Source organism: Macrobrachium nipponense, chromosome 35 (assembly GCF_015104395.2).
Source record: "Macrobrachium nipponense isolate FS-2020 chromosome 35, ASM1510439v2, whole genome shotgun sequence".
NCBI lineage: Eukaryota > Metazoa > Arthropoda > Malacostraca > Decapoda > Palaemonidae > Macrobrachium > Macrobrachium nipponense.
The window spans coordinates 12565149-12580571 of NC_061096.1; the positions used below are offsets into that span (position 1 = coordinate 12565149).

The 15423-nt window shown below is 44.1% G+C and overlaps 1 protein-coding gene across 2 annotated transcripts in view; it reads right to left on the minus strand.

Moving 5' to 3' along the window:
- LOC135208429 (uncharacterized) overlaps positions 1–15423 on the minus strand; it is a 316957-nt gene that overhangs the window by 9659 nt on the left and 291875 nt on the right. The window contains exon 15 of one of the 2 annotated variants that reach the window (XM_064240584.1): positions 6589–6755. The exons of the other annotated variant lie outside the window; for it this stretch is intronic. Coding sequence (XP_064096654.1) covers positions 6615–6755 — 141 coding nt within the window. The 3' untranslated portion in view covers positions 6589–6614. The remainder of the gene's footprint in view (positions 1–6588; positions 6756–15423) is intronic. 2 annotated transcript variants of the gene reach the window in all.

The following is a 15423-nucleotide window of genomic DNA, read 5'->3' on the forward strand; positions in this document are numbered from 1 at the left end:
TGGTCGAAAAACGCAATTGTAAGCTAAAACGCTTCTATTCTAGTAATATTCAAGCATTTAACTTCATTTTGCAACAAATTGGAAGTCTCTAGCACAATATTTCGATTTATGGTCAATTTTTGAAAAAAATAACATTTTCTTTACGTCCGCGTGGTAACTCTTCCGAAAAAATCATACGTGCGATTGTGGTAATGTTTGCACCATTTTAAATTAGCCATTACATAAAGTTTTATATATGAAAATGTGCACAATTTCATGTAGAATACAACAAAAAATAATTGAAGGTTGTAGCTTTTCTCATTTTTGAAATATTTGCATATAAATCATGATAAATAGAAAAAAAAACCAAGTTCGGTCAACTTTGACTCTATCGAAATGGTCGAAAAACGCAAATGTAAGCTAAAACTCTTACAGTCTAGTAATATTCAGTTATTTATCTTCATCTTGAAACAAATTTGATGTCTCTAGCAAAATATTTAGATTTATGGTGAATTTAAAAAAAAATCTTTCCTTCCCTCCGCGCGCGGATTCTCCGCCACAAATCTCCGAAATGCGTACGTACCATTCTCAGAATATTTGCTCCGTTTCATATTAGGCATTTCATAGTTTTATATATATGAAAATGTGCGCAATTTCTTGTAGAATAAAACAAAAAATATTTGAAGGTTGTAGCTTTTCTTATTTCTGAAATAATTGCATATAAAAAATATATATATAAAAAAATTTGACATTCGGTCAACTTTAACTCGTCAGATATGGTCGAAAACTGCAATTGTAAGCTAATACTCTTACAGTATAGTAATATTCAATCATTTGTCTTCATTTTGAAAGAAATTGGAAGTCTCTAGGACAATATTTAGATTTATGGTGAATTTAAAAAAAAATATTTGTTTACGTCCGCGCTTTACGAATTCATGCTTTATTTTGTGATATTTTCTCTGTGTTGCTTTTATCGTTTTACAATGTGTTATATACCAAAATGATCGCAATTTAGTGTTCATTACAACGAAAAAAAAAGCAACTTGTTACCTTTAACCATTTTGTGCACAGCGCGATTTGAATACAATTATATATGAAATTTCGTTTTTGCGCTATCATATATCGCATTATTTATTTAAGATAATGATAATTTTTTTCATTTCTGATGGTTGCATACTAAATTTCAGCCGATGACAAAAAAAGGAGCCAAACATGAACTCTTAATCTTGAAAACTAAGCGCGCTGTGATTTTTTGAAAAAAATATTTTTTCCGCTTCCGCGCTCACTCTGAAACACCGGCACACGGGAGACAATTTTTTTTTTTACCGCTTCGGTGTTAGAGGGTTAAGCAAACTTTTAAATGAAATTAAAGTTATTTAATTTGTTTTAAAAGTTTATTTAATTCATTATCCTTAAAAAAGAAATAACTGATTGGCATAAAATAGTTACAGTAACTACTATGTACATACATATCCATTTTCTTACGTATAGTAACGTTAACCCTAATTCATGGGATGCCATTTTCTTTTTCTATCAGGGTAAAAGAAGTATTCTTTGCATCACTAGGTAAACTTCATAAGTCTGTTATAACGAAGGTACACAATTCAATGAAATAAAGAAAACATGTATGTACATATGTAATGTTTGCAGAGGTTGAAGGTAAAATTCAATCAATTAAAAATCATGTACTAGTGTGAGGGCTAACTATGAGAGAGAGAGAGAGAGAGAGAGAGAGAGAGAGAGAGAGAGAGAGAGAGAGAGAGAGAGAGAGAGAGAGAGAGAGAGAGAGAGAAATACGTACATCATGTGAGGTAAATCTCTAGATGGGTATCATCATTAAAAGGTGAATGGATCACATTTTCTGAAAGTACATAAACTGTATATGCTGTAATTACGTAACATAGAACATACAGATTGTACCAGCACTTTTCTCTGAGGTTAAGAAAGTCATTTTCACAAAACGACAACTTTGTTATGTCTCTCATATATTTTATCAGTTATCATGAAGGTCTTAAATAGTGAAAAACACTGAATTATGTACTGCCTTTGTATATATTTTCAAAAATATAAATAACATACAAAGAATCTCCATGCCAATTTTACACTGAAAAGCATGAAAACAAGTTTCTGAAGGGATATCATCTTTGAAAAGTGCAGTAATTTTGTGAATAGGTATCACATCTTGTGGCATAAAATAGTTACAGTAACTACTACATACATACATATCCATTTTCATACATATACTAACGTTAACCCTAATTCATGGGATGCAGTAACTTTGTGAATGGGTACCGCATCTTGTGGCATAAAATAGTTACAGTAACTGCTACGTACAAATGTATCCATTTTCGTACATATACTAATGTTAACCCTAATTCATGGGATGCCATTTTCTTTTTATCTCAGAGTAAAAGAAGTTTTCTTTGCATCACTAGGTAAACTTCATAAGTCTGTTATAATGAAGGTAAACAATTCAATGAAATAAAGAAAACATGTATGTAAATGTACATAATTTTCAAAAATATAAATAGCATACACAGTCTCCATACCGATTTTACACTTTAAAGCATGTAAACAAAGCTTCTGAAGGGATATCATCTTTGAAAAGTGCAGTAAATTTGTGAATGGGTATCGCATCTTGTAAAACTATGTATATGCACTGACTATAGGTGCTGTAATTACCTTGGTATCATATTTATGCATGTACAAAAATAAAAATAATAAATTTTTAATAGATTTTATACAGAAAAGCTTAAAAATTTAAAAATTTACATAATAAATAAACAAACACTTTTGCAGGGTTTTACCGTGTTTCTGGAGGATTCGCAAATGTTCATGCAATGGTGAAGAACTCGTGTATGATAATTAGTTAGGTTCAGATGAAAAGTTCACACTACAGCGATACCCTAAAAATATGATTCGAGTTGCGCGAATTCACAATAACGCAAACTTTTCATTAGATTCTAATTAATTATCATACACACAATCTTCACATAAGCATAAACATTAGAAAATCCTCCAGAAACATTGCAAACCCCTGCAAAAGTGTTTATGATTAATTTATTATATAAATCTTTAAATTTTAAAGCCTTTCTGTATAAAATCTTTATTAAAACCTTTCTGTATAAAATCTTTATTAAAAATATATTATTTCTATTTTTGTACATGAATAAATATGATACAAAGGTAATTACAGCAATTATGGTTAGTACATATACATACTTTTACAAGATTCAATACCCACTCACAAAGTTACTGCACTTTTCAAAGATGATATCCCTTCAGAAACTTGTTTAATTTCTGAATTACGTACTTGTATACTAATTTAAGTTTTCATGCTTTTACGTGTAAAATCAGTATGATAATTCTGTGTATGCTATTTATATTTTTGAAAATATATACAAAGGCAGTATATAATTCACAGTGTTTGTCACTATATAAGACCTTCACGATCAACTAGTAAAACACATCAGACATATAACAAGAGTTGTTGTTCAGTGACAATTAGTATCTTAACCTCGGAGAAAAATACTGGTACAACCTGTATGTACTGTGTTGCGTAATTACAGCACATACAGTTAATGTACTTTCAAAAAATGTGATTCCATTTGCACTTTTTATAGATAATACCCCTCCAGAGTTTTACCTCACATGACGTATGTATTTCGCTCTCTCTCTCTTTCTCATAGTTAGCCTTCACACTAGTACATGATTTTAAATTTGATTGAATTTTACCTTCAACCTATGCGAACATTACGTATGTACATACATGTTTTCTTTATTTCACTGAATTGTGTATCTACCTTCGTTATAACAGACTTGTGAAGTTTACTTAGTGATGCAAAGAAAACTTCTTTTACTCCGAGGGAAAAAGAAAATGGCATCCCATGAATTAGGGGTAACGTTAGTATACGTACGAAAATGGATACATATGCACATATTAGTTCCTGTAACTATTTTTACGCCATCCAGTTATTTCTTTTTTAGGTGTAATGTATTAAACTAACTTTTAAATCAAATTACAGTAATTTTAATTTAATCTAAAACTTAGCTTAATACTTAGGGAGCATGATTAGGGTCATATTTAGTGTTCAAACTCTAGAAGTAAGCATTTATTAGCATTTTTAGAGACCGTGCCAAACTTACGCAAAATTTCCTCTTACGCGAGGGGGGTCTGGAACCTAACCTCGCATAAGTTCGGGGTATTACTGTATTGTGAATTTGCGCAACTCGAATCACGCAAGTTCGGGGTTACTGTATATATTTTGAGGCCAAGTGCCTTGCTATTACAACAATCGTGGCATACAAGGCAACAATGTCAGAACTATTGCTTTATAGTTTTGGAATTGATTATAATATAGAAACTGTTGGTTCCCTTCTCCAGTCTTTGCACTGCAAAACCCAGCTCCAGCAAGGCTTCCATTACCTGGTCTCTGATAAGGTTCTTGTACTCCTGTCATCCTCTCAATTCAGTGGGGCCAATACAACTATAATTCATATGCTCCAAAAGGCAGTCTTCTTGAATGTTGATCAGGAGCTCACATTAGTGAACTGGCCTCTCTTAGATAGGGGCAAGTGTCATCATCCATACACTTAGTTGTCACTCACTGTCGTCTCCTGGCTTATCATTATTGGCCAAGAATGAGGACTTTTTAATGGAAAAAAATCTCCTTTTCAAATAAGGCAATTAAGTATTTTGGATAACATATAATGGCCGGTTCAAGCACTCAAGGTTTACCGAGATGTCATGGTAAAAAGTCCCTCATTGAAAAGGCAGATCGTCAGTCCTTTCCCAAGTCGCAGACATCTGAAAGGTGAGTACATCACAGACCTTCTTCATAAATGTTTTTTTTAAAGAAGTCTCTGAGAGTGAGTATGTGGGGGTTATTAGATGCCGTATTCCTGAACTGGGGAAGACAAAACCTTACCTCAGCAAGACCTGACATAATTAGCTAAGTCACCTAAGAACCACAAGGGATCATACATATATATGTACAGGCAGTCTTTGGTTATCTGGGGTGTTTGTGTGTGTTCCCATTCCAACGGCCTTGATAAGCGAAAATCGCTATTAACTAAAACTTGTGCTTTATGGTGCCGATAACTGGTTAGGTATGTATCGGCGCCGATAACCAGAAACTGGCGCATTATGGTGCCGAAAATTACCAATTTTATGGCATTAGACAAGTACCATAAAACTGGATCACCATTAACTGAGTCTGCCAATAACTGGGGACTGCCTGTGTAGGTTTGTGCATTGTTTCCTGTTAATGATACAGCCTACTGAATATCCAGAATAAAGGAAACAGTTGATAACATGTGACTTTACCTTGGATAAAAAAGAGTAATGATATACTATTGTCATGAAAGGTGGTCATGCTGAGATATTTGGAGGGGAAGGCACAATGGCTATGTTATTAAAACAACAGGTTTTGATGTACAAAAATCTATTTTTGGTAGCAGCTGTGATTCCTCAAACCCATCCACTTTCCCTGACAAAAAGGCATGGGAATGGGGTGAATACTGATTTTGAACAGACCTGGCGTGTAATTAGGAAAATAGTTAACATGTGCTCTGTTGCCATTTGTGTGAGTAAGATGAATGAAAACCAGAGGTAGTTGCTGTAGACAAGAGATAGAGCCTCCTCCTGTCCTGAGACCTTTATATCCTATCAGTGTGCCAACAAGAACTATTCTGGCCAAGACAAACTGTAAGAGAATTCTATATTCTATCAGTGTCCCAACAAGAACTATTCTGGCCAAGACAAACTGTAAGAGAATTCTATATTCTATCAGTGTCCCAACAAGAACTATTCTGGCCAAGACAAACTGTAAGAGAATTTCTATCTTTTTATCAATGGCCAACAAAGAACTATTCTGGGGCCAAGACAAACTGTAAGAAATTCTATATTCTATCAGTGTCCCAACAAGAACATTCTGGCCAAGACAAACTGTAAGAGAATTCTATATTTTATCAGTGTGCCAACAAGAACTATTCTGGCCAAGACAAACTGTAAGAGAATTCTCTGACTGACTGGTCTGTGTTATGAAGCCCTGGGGAGACCATGAAAGTGTAACTCCTCTGAAGACCCACCATGGATATGATATCAAAAATTACTTATTTGTGTTATGTAAAAGTTTAAGGTGAAATGCAAAGTAATTAGATTTTTAATTTGTGATGAAGCTTACATGAAATTTGCTGTGCAAGGAACTTTAAAAGAAAATTACCAGGCCTCAGCCCTTTTTATTTGTTATAGATAGCTGGTATTGTATAAAGACAAAGCATAACATAAGAATCGCATGAAATTTGTGCTTTACCAAAAAATAATGAAAAAATGACCTTCATGGCAAAAACTGATATCTGCTATCAAAAGTTGAAGTTATTTTATCAAAGATTCTTGGGAGGTAATTAGTGTATGCGAGAGGCAACTGTTGACCCTTTACCAATGTTTGTATCTCTGTGTCATCGTAATTCTCCCATTCACCTCTTAATATGAGTAGCACTTTATCATTTCAGGCATCGACACCCTCTTACTCCATTTCAGCTTTGCAATTAGGTGCATTAATGTTACAATCATGTCTCAAATAACAAAGGTATTACAAGCATACATACAGGTCCATATGTAAGATATTTCCAAGTCAACAGACTTCAGCATCATTATCACTGGAATTCTCTTCATTTGCTTCTTCTTCATCATCCTGTTCTTGAGCATTACCATCTTCACCATATTCTTCATTATCACATCCAACTTCTTGCCTTTCTTCAACGCCTTCTAACAACTTTAATATATAAAACAAAGTATAAAAATCAGTACAAAGTAACACTTGTACAGTATGTTATAATTTATAATAAATATTAAAAATGGTTGTTAAGTTGTATAACTACAATATTCTAAAGATGACATAACCAACTACCTTTAATGTGTGACATATAGAAAACAAATCAACTGTACAGGCAGTCCCTGGTAAACAGTGGGGGTTCCATTCCCGGCAGAGTGCTGCTGACTGGAAATCGCCGATAACCAAAAATTGGCAATAATTATGGTATTAATTGCCGTTTATGACGTCGTAAGTGCCAATAAACTGCTTATTGGGACTGTTACCCACTTATCGTCTCAGATAAACCGTTTACCAACAATGACAAACCGTTTACTACGCCGATAAACTGTTTACTGACACTGATAAACTGCTTCCTAACATCAATAAACTGCTTTTGACGCTGAAAATCTGGTCAACATCACCGTTAGACAAGCACCATCAAACCGGAACGCCGTTAACCGACACTGCTGATAAGTGAGGATTGCCTGTAATCTGTTACCGAATACAGTGCATTTCTACATACATCCATATTTACTAAAATCTCAAAATAAATTAATAGCACAGTGATAACCCCTTAAGGGACAGTCTTAAATATATATCAAGCACACCCCTCAACCAGGCAAACTTTATGTTTGACCAGTTTATGAAAAAACACATCAATGAAATGAGGAAAACCTTTCACGGAAAGTTGAAAGTGAATATTTACAACCCTGTGTAGGGCATCTTTTCCAAGACACTTCAATTTTACCAAGTTATACATGTTTTTTCTAATAATCTTATGTTATTTTATAAAATAACAATTTGTCGAAAATTGTATTTTTCTTAACTATACAAACCTGAGGTTCTTTAACAATAGGAAGGTACTTAGCGGCAGTTGAACCGGTCGTAAGCTTCAAACAAGGGGGTTCGGTAGTTAACTACTTGTCCGGCAGTTGGCGGTAAGCTCGACTGCGAGGAGAGGAGTCACTTTGCTTTAGGCCCAGGAAATGCAGAGTGAGGGGTGGCATGAGGTGGGACTATGTGTAAAGGACCTCAGGTTTGTATAGTTAGGAAAAATACAATTTTCGACAAATAGTTATTTGTTCCGATAGGTATACAAACCCTCGGTCCTTTAACAATAGGAAGACTCACTTTTTGGTGGGTGGAATCTGAGTTTTATGAACAGACTGGTGTTCGTCCGACCTTGGTTCCCTCCCTGGTCGTAAGAGCAAAGGGAGGGATCCTAGCCTCTGCCCAGCTGATCGGGGTGTGCACCGCAAGATCAGTAGTCAAACTTCTGGACAAAATTTATAAGAGGGAGGCAAGCGTACCTCTTATAAATAGCAAAAACACAAGAACTAGTTCCTACTTCAAGAGCCAAAATGAAATCATGGGTCTGTCTCTTGTTGGCTTCCACTCCCCCCCTTGTTGGGGAGTGGTGGATAGACGCTCCTATCCCTACTGAAAGGGATAGGATGGAGCTCAGTTGTCTAGCTTACCTGCATCTGCTTCCTGTTCAGCGTAGTGATGACTGCAGCCCTCTGCCCGCAGGTAGAGGAGGAAGAACGAAGGAAAATGAGAAGCCACTCACACTGTCTTTCACTCGTCCATTCATGCAGTCACACAAGGATGCAATACTGTTCTGTCCGCTCGTGTACTGGATAAACTACACAACTTGTTGAGCAGCCACCACGGGTCCCAAGGAAAAGGTGTCCAAGGACCTGTGGGTGATATCCCAAAGGTAGAAGGAAGTAAAGGTGGTCTGGTTGGCCCAAACCCCTGCCTTCAGAACCTGCGCCATGGAGAAGTTCTTGCGGAACACATGGGCTGGACCAATACCTCTGACTTCGTGAGCTCTCGGACGAAGGGTACGGGTGTCGTCACTACCATCCCTGTCGTACGCCCTCCTGATCACCTCACGCAGCCAGAAAGAAAGTGCGTTCTTGGAAACCTCTTTCTTGGTAACCCCGGTGCTAACGAAGAGGTGTCGGCACTCAGGCCTGAGGTGTCGAGTTCTCTTCAGATAGCGCCGTAATGCCCTCACAGGACAAAGCAGCATCTCGTCTGCATCATTATCGGTGAAGTCCTTCAGGGAGGGGGTCGTGAAAGACTCGAACCGGTCGTCAGGGACTGAAGGATTCTGAGTCTTTGCTACGAAATTCAGGACGATATTGAGCGTCATGGATCCCCATCCCCTGGAATGCTTAACGTCGAAGGAAAGATCCCTGTCTGACGACTCTCGGAGTGGCTCGAAGGGCCTTCAAGTCAAACTCCTAAGGACAAGAGTCATGTCCCACCCCGGGGTCCTGAGTTCCCTGGGTGGGCAAGACCTCTCGAAGCTCTTCATAAAGGGGGAGATCTCGAAGGAGGAGGAGTTATCCACTCCTCACAGTTTAAGGACTAGGGCCAGGGCGGCACTGTATCCCTTAACTGCGAAGATGGACAGGAGCTCCTCTCGACGAAGGAAAACGAGGAAATCCGCTACCTGCTGAACAGTGGCTCTGAGAGGAGAGAGACCCCATCCACGACACCAACCACAGAAGACGGACTACTTTCCCTGGTATACTGCTGCAGAGGACTGTCTGAGGTACCCAGCCATCTCTGTTGCTGCGCTGCGAGAAAAGCCTCTCGCTCGCAAGAGATGGTGGATAACAGCCAGCCGTGAAGACACAGGGACCAAACCGACCGGTGGTACCGTTCTATGAGTGGCTGGCACAGGAGGTTGTGCCAGGGGGGAATCTCTCTCGGTGCTTCGGCGAGTAGAGCCAGGCAGCCAGCAGGTCCGGGTACCACCAAGATCATCCGAAGATTCGGGGTGACCAGCGCCCTGCTGATCACCTTGCGAATCAGACATAATGGGGGAAAGGCGTACACGAAGAAGTTGTCCCACGGGTGTTGAAGAGCGTCCTCTGCAGCTGCCCATGGGTCCGGCACAGCCGAGTAGGAAACCTGGAGTTTTCTGTTGTACCGGGTGGCGAACAGATCCACGACTGGACACCCGCACAGGTTGAAGAGCCTTTCCACCATGTCTGGGTGAAGGGACCACTTGGTTCCTATCACCTGATCCCGATGGCTAAGCTTGTCTGCCACCACGTTCCTCTTGCCTGGAATGTAGCGGGCTGACAGCTCTACAGTGCGCGCCTCGGCCCACTCGTGCACCTGCAACGTCAACTGATGCAACGGGAGGGACACTAGGCCCCCTTTGTTCACGTATGCCACTATTGTGGTGTTGTTGCTCATCAACACCACTGAGTGTCCCACCAGACGATCTTGGAACTCTTGGAGAGCGAGAAACAACGCCTTGAGCTCCAGGACGTTGATGTGAAGGTGCTTGTCGTGATGGTTCCACACATCCACAGCCAGCAACTCCTCCAGGTGTGCGCCCCATCCCTCGGTCGATAAGTCTGAGAATAGCAACATCTCTGGGGGGGGGGGGAGTGCAAAGAGGCACTCCTCTTATGAGGTTTCCATCGTCCAGCCACCAGGCTAGGTCCTGCCTCACCTCCTCCGTGAGAGACATGGGGAAGAACGGTGGGTCTCTTGCCTGTGACCAACACTCCTTTAGTCTCCATTGAAGAGACCGCAGGTGAAGATGCCGGTGAGGGACTAGCTTCTCGAGAGACGACAGGTGACCGATCACGACCTACCACTGCTGAGCTGGCTGCTCCTGTAGGGACAGGAACTGTCTTGCTGCCTCCCTGAACCTGCTGATCCGCGAATCTGCAGGGAAGAGACTCGCCCTGCTACCGTATCGATCAGCATGCCCAGGTACTTCATCCTCTCCTTGGGCTCAAGATCTGACTTCTCGTAATTCACTATGATCCCCAGATCATGGCAGAATTTGAGGAGTCGATCTCTGTCCTGTAGCAACTGTAAGCGGGAGTTCGCCAGGACTAACCAATCGTCGAGATACCTCAGAAGACGTATCCCTACCGAGTGGCCCAAGCCGACACCAGCGTGAACACCTGTGGGGTGGTTGAGAGACCGAAACAAAGTCCCCTGAATTGGTACACTGTCCCATCGAGGATGAAGCGGAGGTACTTCCTGGAGGATTGATGGATGGGTATCTGGAAATACACATCCTTCAGATCCACAAAAAGCATGAAGTCGTTCTCCCTGATGGAATCGAGCACTGACTGTGCTGTTTCCATCGTAAACCGAGTCTGGTGAACGAATCGGTTCAAGGGAGAGAGGTCTATCACCAGGCGCCAGCCCCCGGAGGACTTCTCCACCAGGAAAAGTCAACTGTAGAAGCCCGGTGACTGATCCCATACGATCTCCACAGCTCGTTTGCTCAGCATGGCTTCTACTTCCTGCTGAAGCACCACGTCCTTGGCCGAACCAGGAACATACGTCTGATGATGATGGACCGGGTTGGAGGTGAGGGATAGCCGAGACTCAAAGGGTAGCAAATATCCCTCCCGAAGGACGTTCACTATCCAGGTCTCCGCTCCGTAGCGCTGCCATGTTGCCCAATGGCTCGCTAGGCAACCCCCCACTTCCGGCAGCAGGTGAGGGGGAACGCTGTCCCTAGCGTTTCCCTCCTCTCTTCGATTTCTTCCCGGTTCCTCCTCAAGAGAAGGAGGACTGGGAGGAGGGCTGGTTACGGTCACTCCTTACAGTTGAAGTCGAAGGCAGATTCTTTCCTCTCGGCTTCGACGAAGCGATCGTCTTAGCCGCAGAGGAAGCGCTAGCTAAACTCTTGGGCTTAGCCGCAGTTGTTCGAGGTTGCCCAGCCACCTTCGAGACTGCCTGGTGGACTAAACGGTCACTCTTGTCAGTGCGCCGTTGTTCCACCGCAGCGTCCACCATCTCTCTGGGGAAGAGAGAAGGAACTCCGCAACGGTCCGTTGCGAAGATCCAAGGCCGCCTCTCGCCCAGCCGCCCTGGTCACTCGAGTGAGGACAGCGTTGCTACGCCTCAGTACTAGGTTGGCCCACAGGTTAGCCGTCTGGTGGGCCAGGTAGGAGATAGCCCTACCTTCAGACTGGCACAGTCTCATGAAAGCCGGGTCCCCTTCAGGAGTGATGTTTCCCGAGGAGGCCACGGCTTTAGACACTGTGAGGGACCACAGGTCTATCCACGAGACTGCTTGGAATGCGATAGATTCCAAGGCAAGTGCATCTTGCTGCGAGAACCAGAAGTTCTCAGACAAGAGCTGCTGCATAGACACCCCCGGAGTTAGCCTAGCTAATTCCGGGTTAACCAGTTTGGGCGGCAGAGGGTCCTCTGATGGCACGTAAAAGCGCCTCTGTCGCGGTAGAGGTGGGGGAAGGAGCTTGGACGACCTGCCGGACCGAAGCGAACCCTCCTGTCCGGAGACAAGGGCGTCCACCTGGCTGAGCACACTGTTGGCCAAGGCTGATCGCGGCAGATCCACCATCGTCCTGGGTTCCTTTTTAGGTCCCAGAACGACTCCAAACCTGATGTAACCTCGGAAGGTGGGAGCGGCGATCCTTCTCTGAGGTCGTTGTGCTGACGGATCAGCGCAATAACCTCAGTGAACGACCCCTGGATCTCGGGAGTGACTGCATCCTGCGGAGACGGACCGTCAACCCCATCCAGCGAGAATGCCTCCCGAGACCCTCCTCCTTCCAGAGGAGAAACTGCAACAGACCCCTCATGGTCTCCTCCTGCCACTTGCGTGTACGAACTGGTCGGTCCCAGGACCGTGCCAGGTTCATAGGGTGTCGTGGCGGGATCGCGAGGAGCGCGCCCCTCACGATCACTCCTGGTTGCCTCGCTCTTCCTGGTGTAGCCTGAGGAAGTTGAAGGGATAGGAGAGGTAGACCTGACACTCCCCCATGGCCCACCGGCAGAACAGGTGTGCTGGGGGGGTTGCAGGCGATAGCCAACCCGCGGTGGCGATCGAGCTGCAGGCCAGGTCGAGCAGCTCTCCCGGGGAGAGCGGCTGGACCGAGAACAGCGGCGACGGTCCCGAGCGCCAAAAAAGCTGCTGCTGGTCCTCCTCCCCACCCGGTCCCGGTAGGGGCGGCAGTCAGGGGTCTGGCAGAGTCCGCTGTCGCGGTGGGAGCGAGGCCTGTCCTCACAGCGTGTCACGCTGCTTCGACCAGCCAAGGCTGATCCAGGCGACCGAGGGGACCACTTCCTCGCTTCAGCCCGCGGCCGGTCTGGGACTGTCGCGTCAACCCTGGGTATCGGCGGATCGCCGCGAGAGCGATTGCTGGTCTGGTGGGAGTCACCTGGGCGGCTCCCGCAAGTCTTCCGCTCCGTGCCTGGATCCTGGCGTCGAGCGGACTCGGTTGCCTGGGTCTTGGCTGCACAGTCACCCGCAGGTGACCGTATACTCGGTACCTCTCACGAACGAGAGGCCGAGACGGTACCTGGCGCCAGGCGAGGAGGTACCGGCGTTAGCCAGCGCTCCTCCGGTCCCCGTCTTCTTCTTCCTTGCGCAAGGAGAGACGGGCCCCGTTCCCGAAGGAACAGGAGGACCAGCGGAAGTCTCAACCGTACCACCGGAGTGGGACGGACCCTTAGAAGTCTCAGGGCAAGCCTTCTTAGGGGGGGTGGAGGCTACCATCTTCTTCGGCTGTGAGGCCTTACAAGACAAAGGGGAAGCAGCGGCAGACGATGAAGAAGATGATGAAGACGATGACGACACCTTCCTCCTCCTCTTCTTCTTCTTCGTCAGCTTCCTCAGGACCACCATCAGGTCTTCCATCCAGGACGGAACCGGGGTAGTTGCCGAAGCAACAGGGCTTGACTGCACCTGTCCGGAAGGACCTAGGGTGGGAGCAGCAACACCACGGGCAGGAACAACAGTGGCAGGAACTGGTACTGGAACTGGAGCGGCAGCAATCTCAGGAACAGGAGGCAGAGCAGGAACCAGCGGCATCCTCTGTACTGGAGGCAGGTCCAGGGGAGAGCTCTTGGGACAATGGAAATCAGGGGCTGGAGCAAGAGTGGCAAAACCTGGGGGCGGCGACATGGTAAACCTCTTCACCTCCGGCAGCGGCGCCTGAACAGCAGCTGTTGGGGGTAACCATGGCGACGTGCTGGGTATAGACTAGGTGAGGTGGAGCAGCGTAGCCAGGCGTGGATACCATCGTGGTGGTCAGGCCGTGAGTTACCGTCCTGACCCCTCTCGCCAGATGACTCAGCAGCCCCTGAACACTCAGTGTCCCTTGGAGCCGCAGCGAGTACCAGGCCCGGCCGAGATCGTCCTTTGTGGCAAGCAGATCTGAGGAACGAAACAGAGTCAGGTTAGTAAGAGAGGGGGGGGATGTCCCCTCGCCCCAGGGGGGGACAGTTCCCACCCTGAGCAAACGGACGACCCCAAATACAACTGAACATCGGGATACCTAGCCCCATCCTCCATGCTCGACTGATCGAGAGAGGAGAAGGAGCGAGATACCCCCCCCCCAAAAGGGAAAGAAGCCATACAAGGGAGCTGAGATGGAGGGAGAAAAGAAAAAGACATGTCCGTAACCAAGGGAGTAACAGGAGAACCCTCCGATGACTCCTTGGCCGGCTTACGTGGTTTCTTCCTCCCCCCATAAGGCTCCCACTGCTCCTCCGACCATACAACACATACATCACATGGATCGGTGAGAGAGCATTCTCACCCTCGACACCGAGTGCACAATTCATGAGGGTCAACCTCTACAAAGGACCTAAAGGCCCCACACTTACGGCCCTCCACACCAGGGCACAATCTGCGGCTGATGGGGGGGCGAGGGGGTCTCTCTGGCTCTCGGGATTCCATAACAAATCACGATAATCACCGAGTACTGGATATACAAAACAGACTTGTACTTATGTATAGCTTTGCACATAAACACAGAGTAATAGGTAAAGAGAAAAGCCTTCACGCAGTGAAGAAAACCAAGCATACGACTTGAAGCGGGCAGAGAGGCAAGCAGCACGTCTATCCACCAACACGGCCGAAAGCAAAGTGGCTCCTCTTCTCACAGTCGAGCTGACCGCCAACTGCCGGATAAGTAGTTAACTACCGAACCCCCTTGTTTGAAGCTTACAACCGGTTCAGCTGCCACTAAGTACCTTCCTATTGTTAAAGGACAGAGGGTTTGTATACATATCTGAACAAATTATAATTCCAGCTCACACAATATCATTTACAGATAAAAAATAAGTACTAAAAATTCTCAGTATATTTACTGTAAAATATTTACAAAGCTGAGATGGGGAGATGCAGTAACTTTTTGCGAGTTATACATTTTTTCTAATATTTCTTTGCAAAATTACACTTATAACTTAAAACTGACATACTGTCATACAAGATAAGAACTAAAACTAACAGCAATTCCTGGGTATAGTAATGAGCAAAAAATAAAAAGACATCATGGGACAGAGAGAGGCAATACATTCCCCCATCAAGTCTCAATATACATATACTAATCACCCTCTGTCCTGTGCTGAGCTACTACAGTTGCCATTAGTCATTTATGGATCACTGAAGTGATGTGACGATCTTTCCTGATTAATTCATCCAAATCGTATGGCGCATAATGTTAATACTATACGAGTTAGCCCATCCATTAAAGGATAAGCTGTCCTAAGTTTGTTATAATTAGTACGTATTTTGTCTTTAATTTTTTATGATGTACAACATCTAATACTTGATAAAAAGGAATGTAGGAATCAAACCATCTCTTGTCTTCAGCTGTAT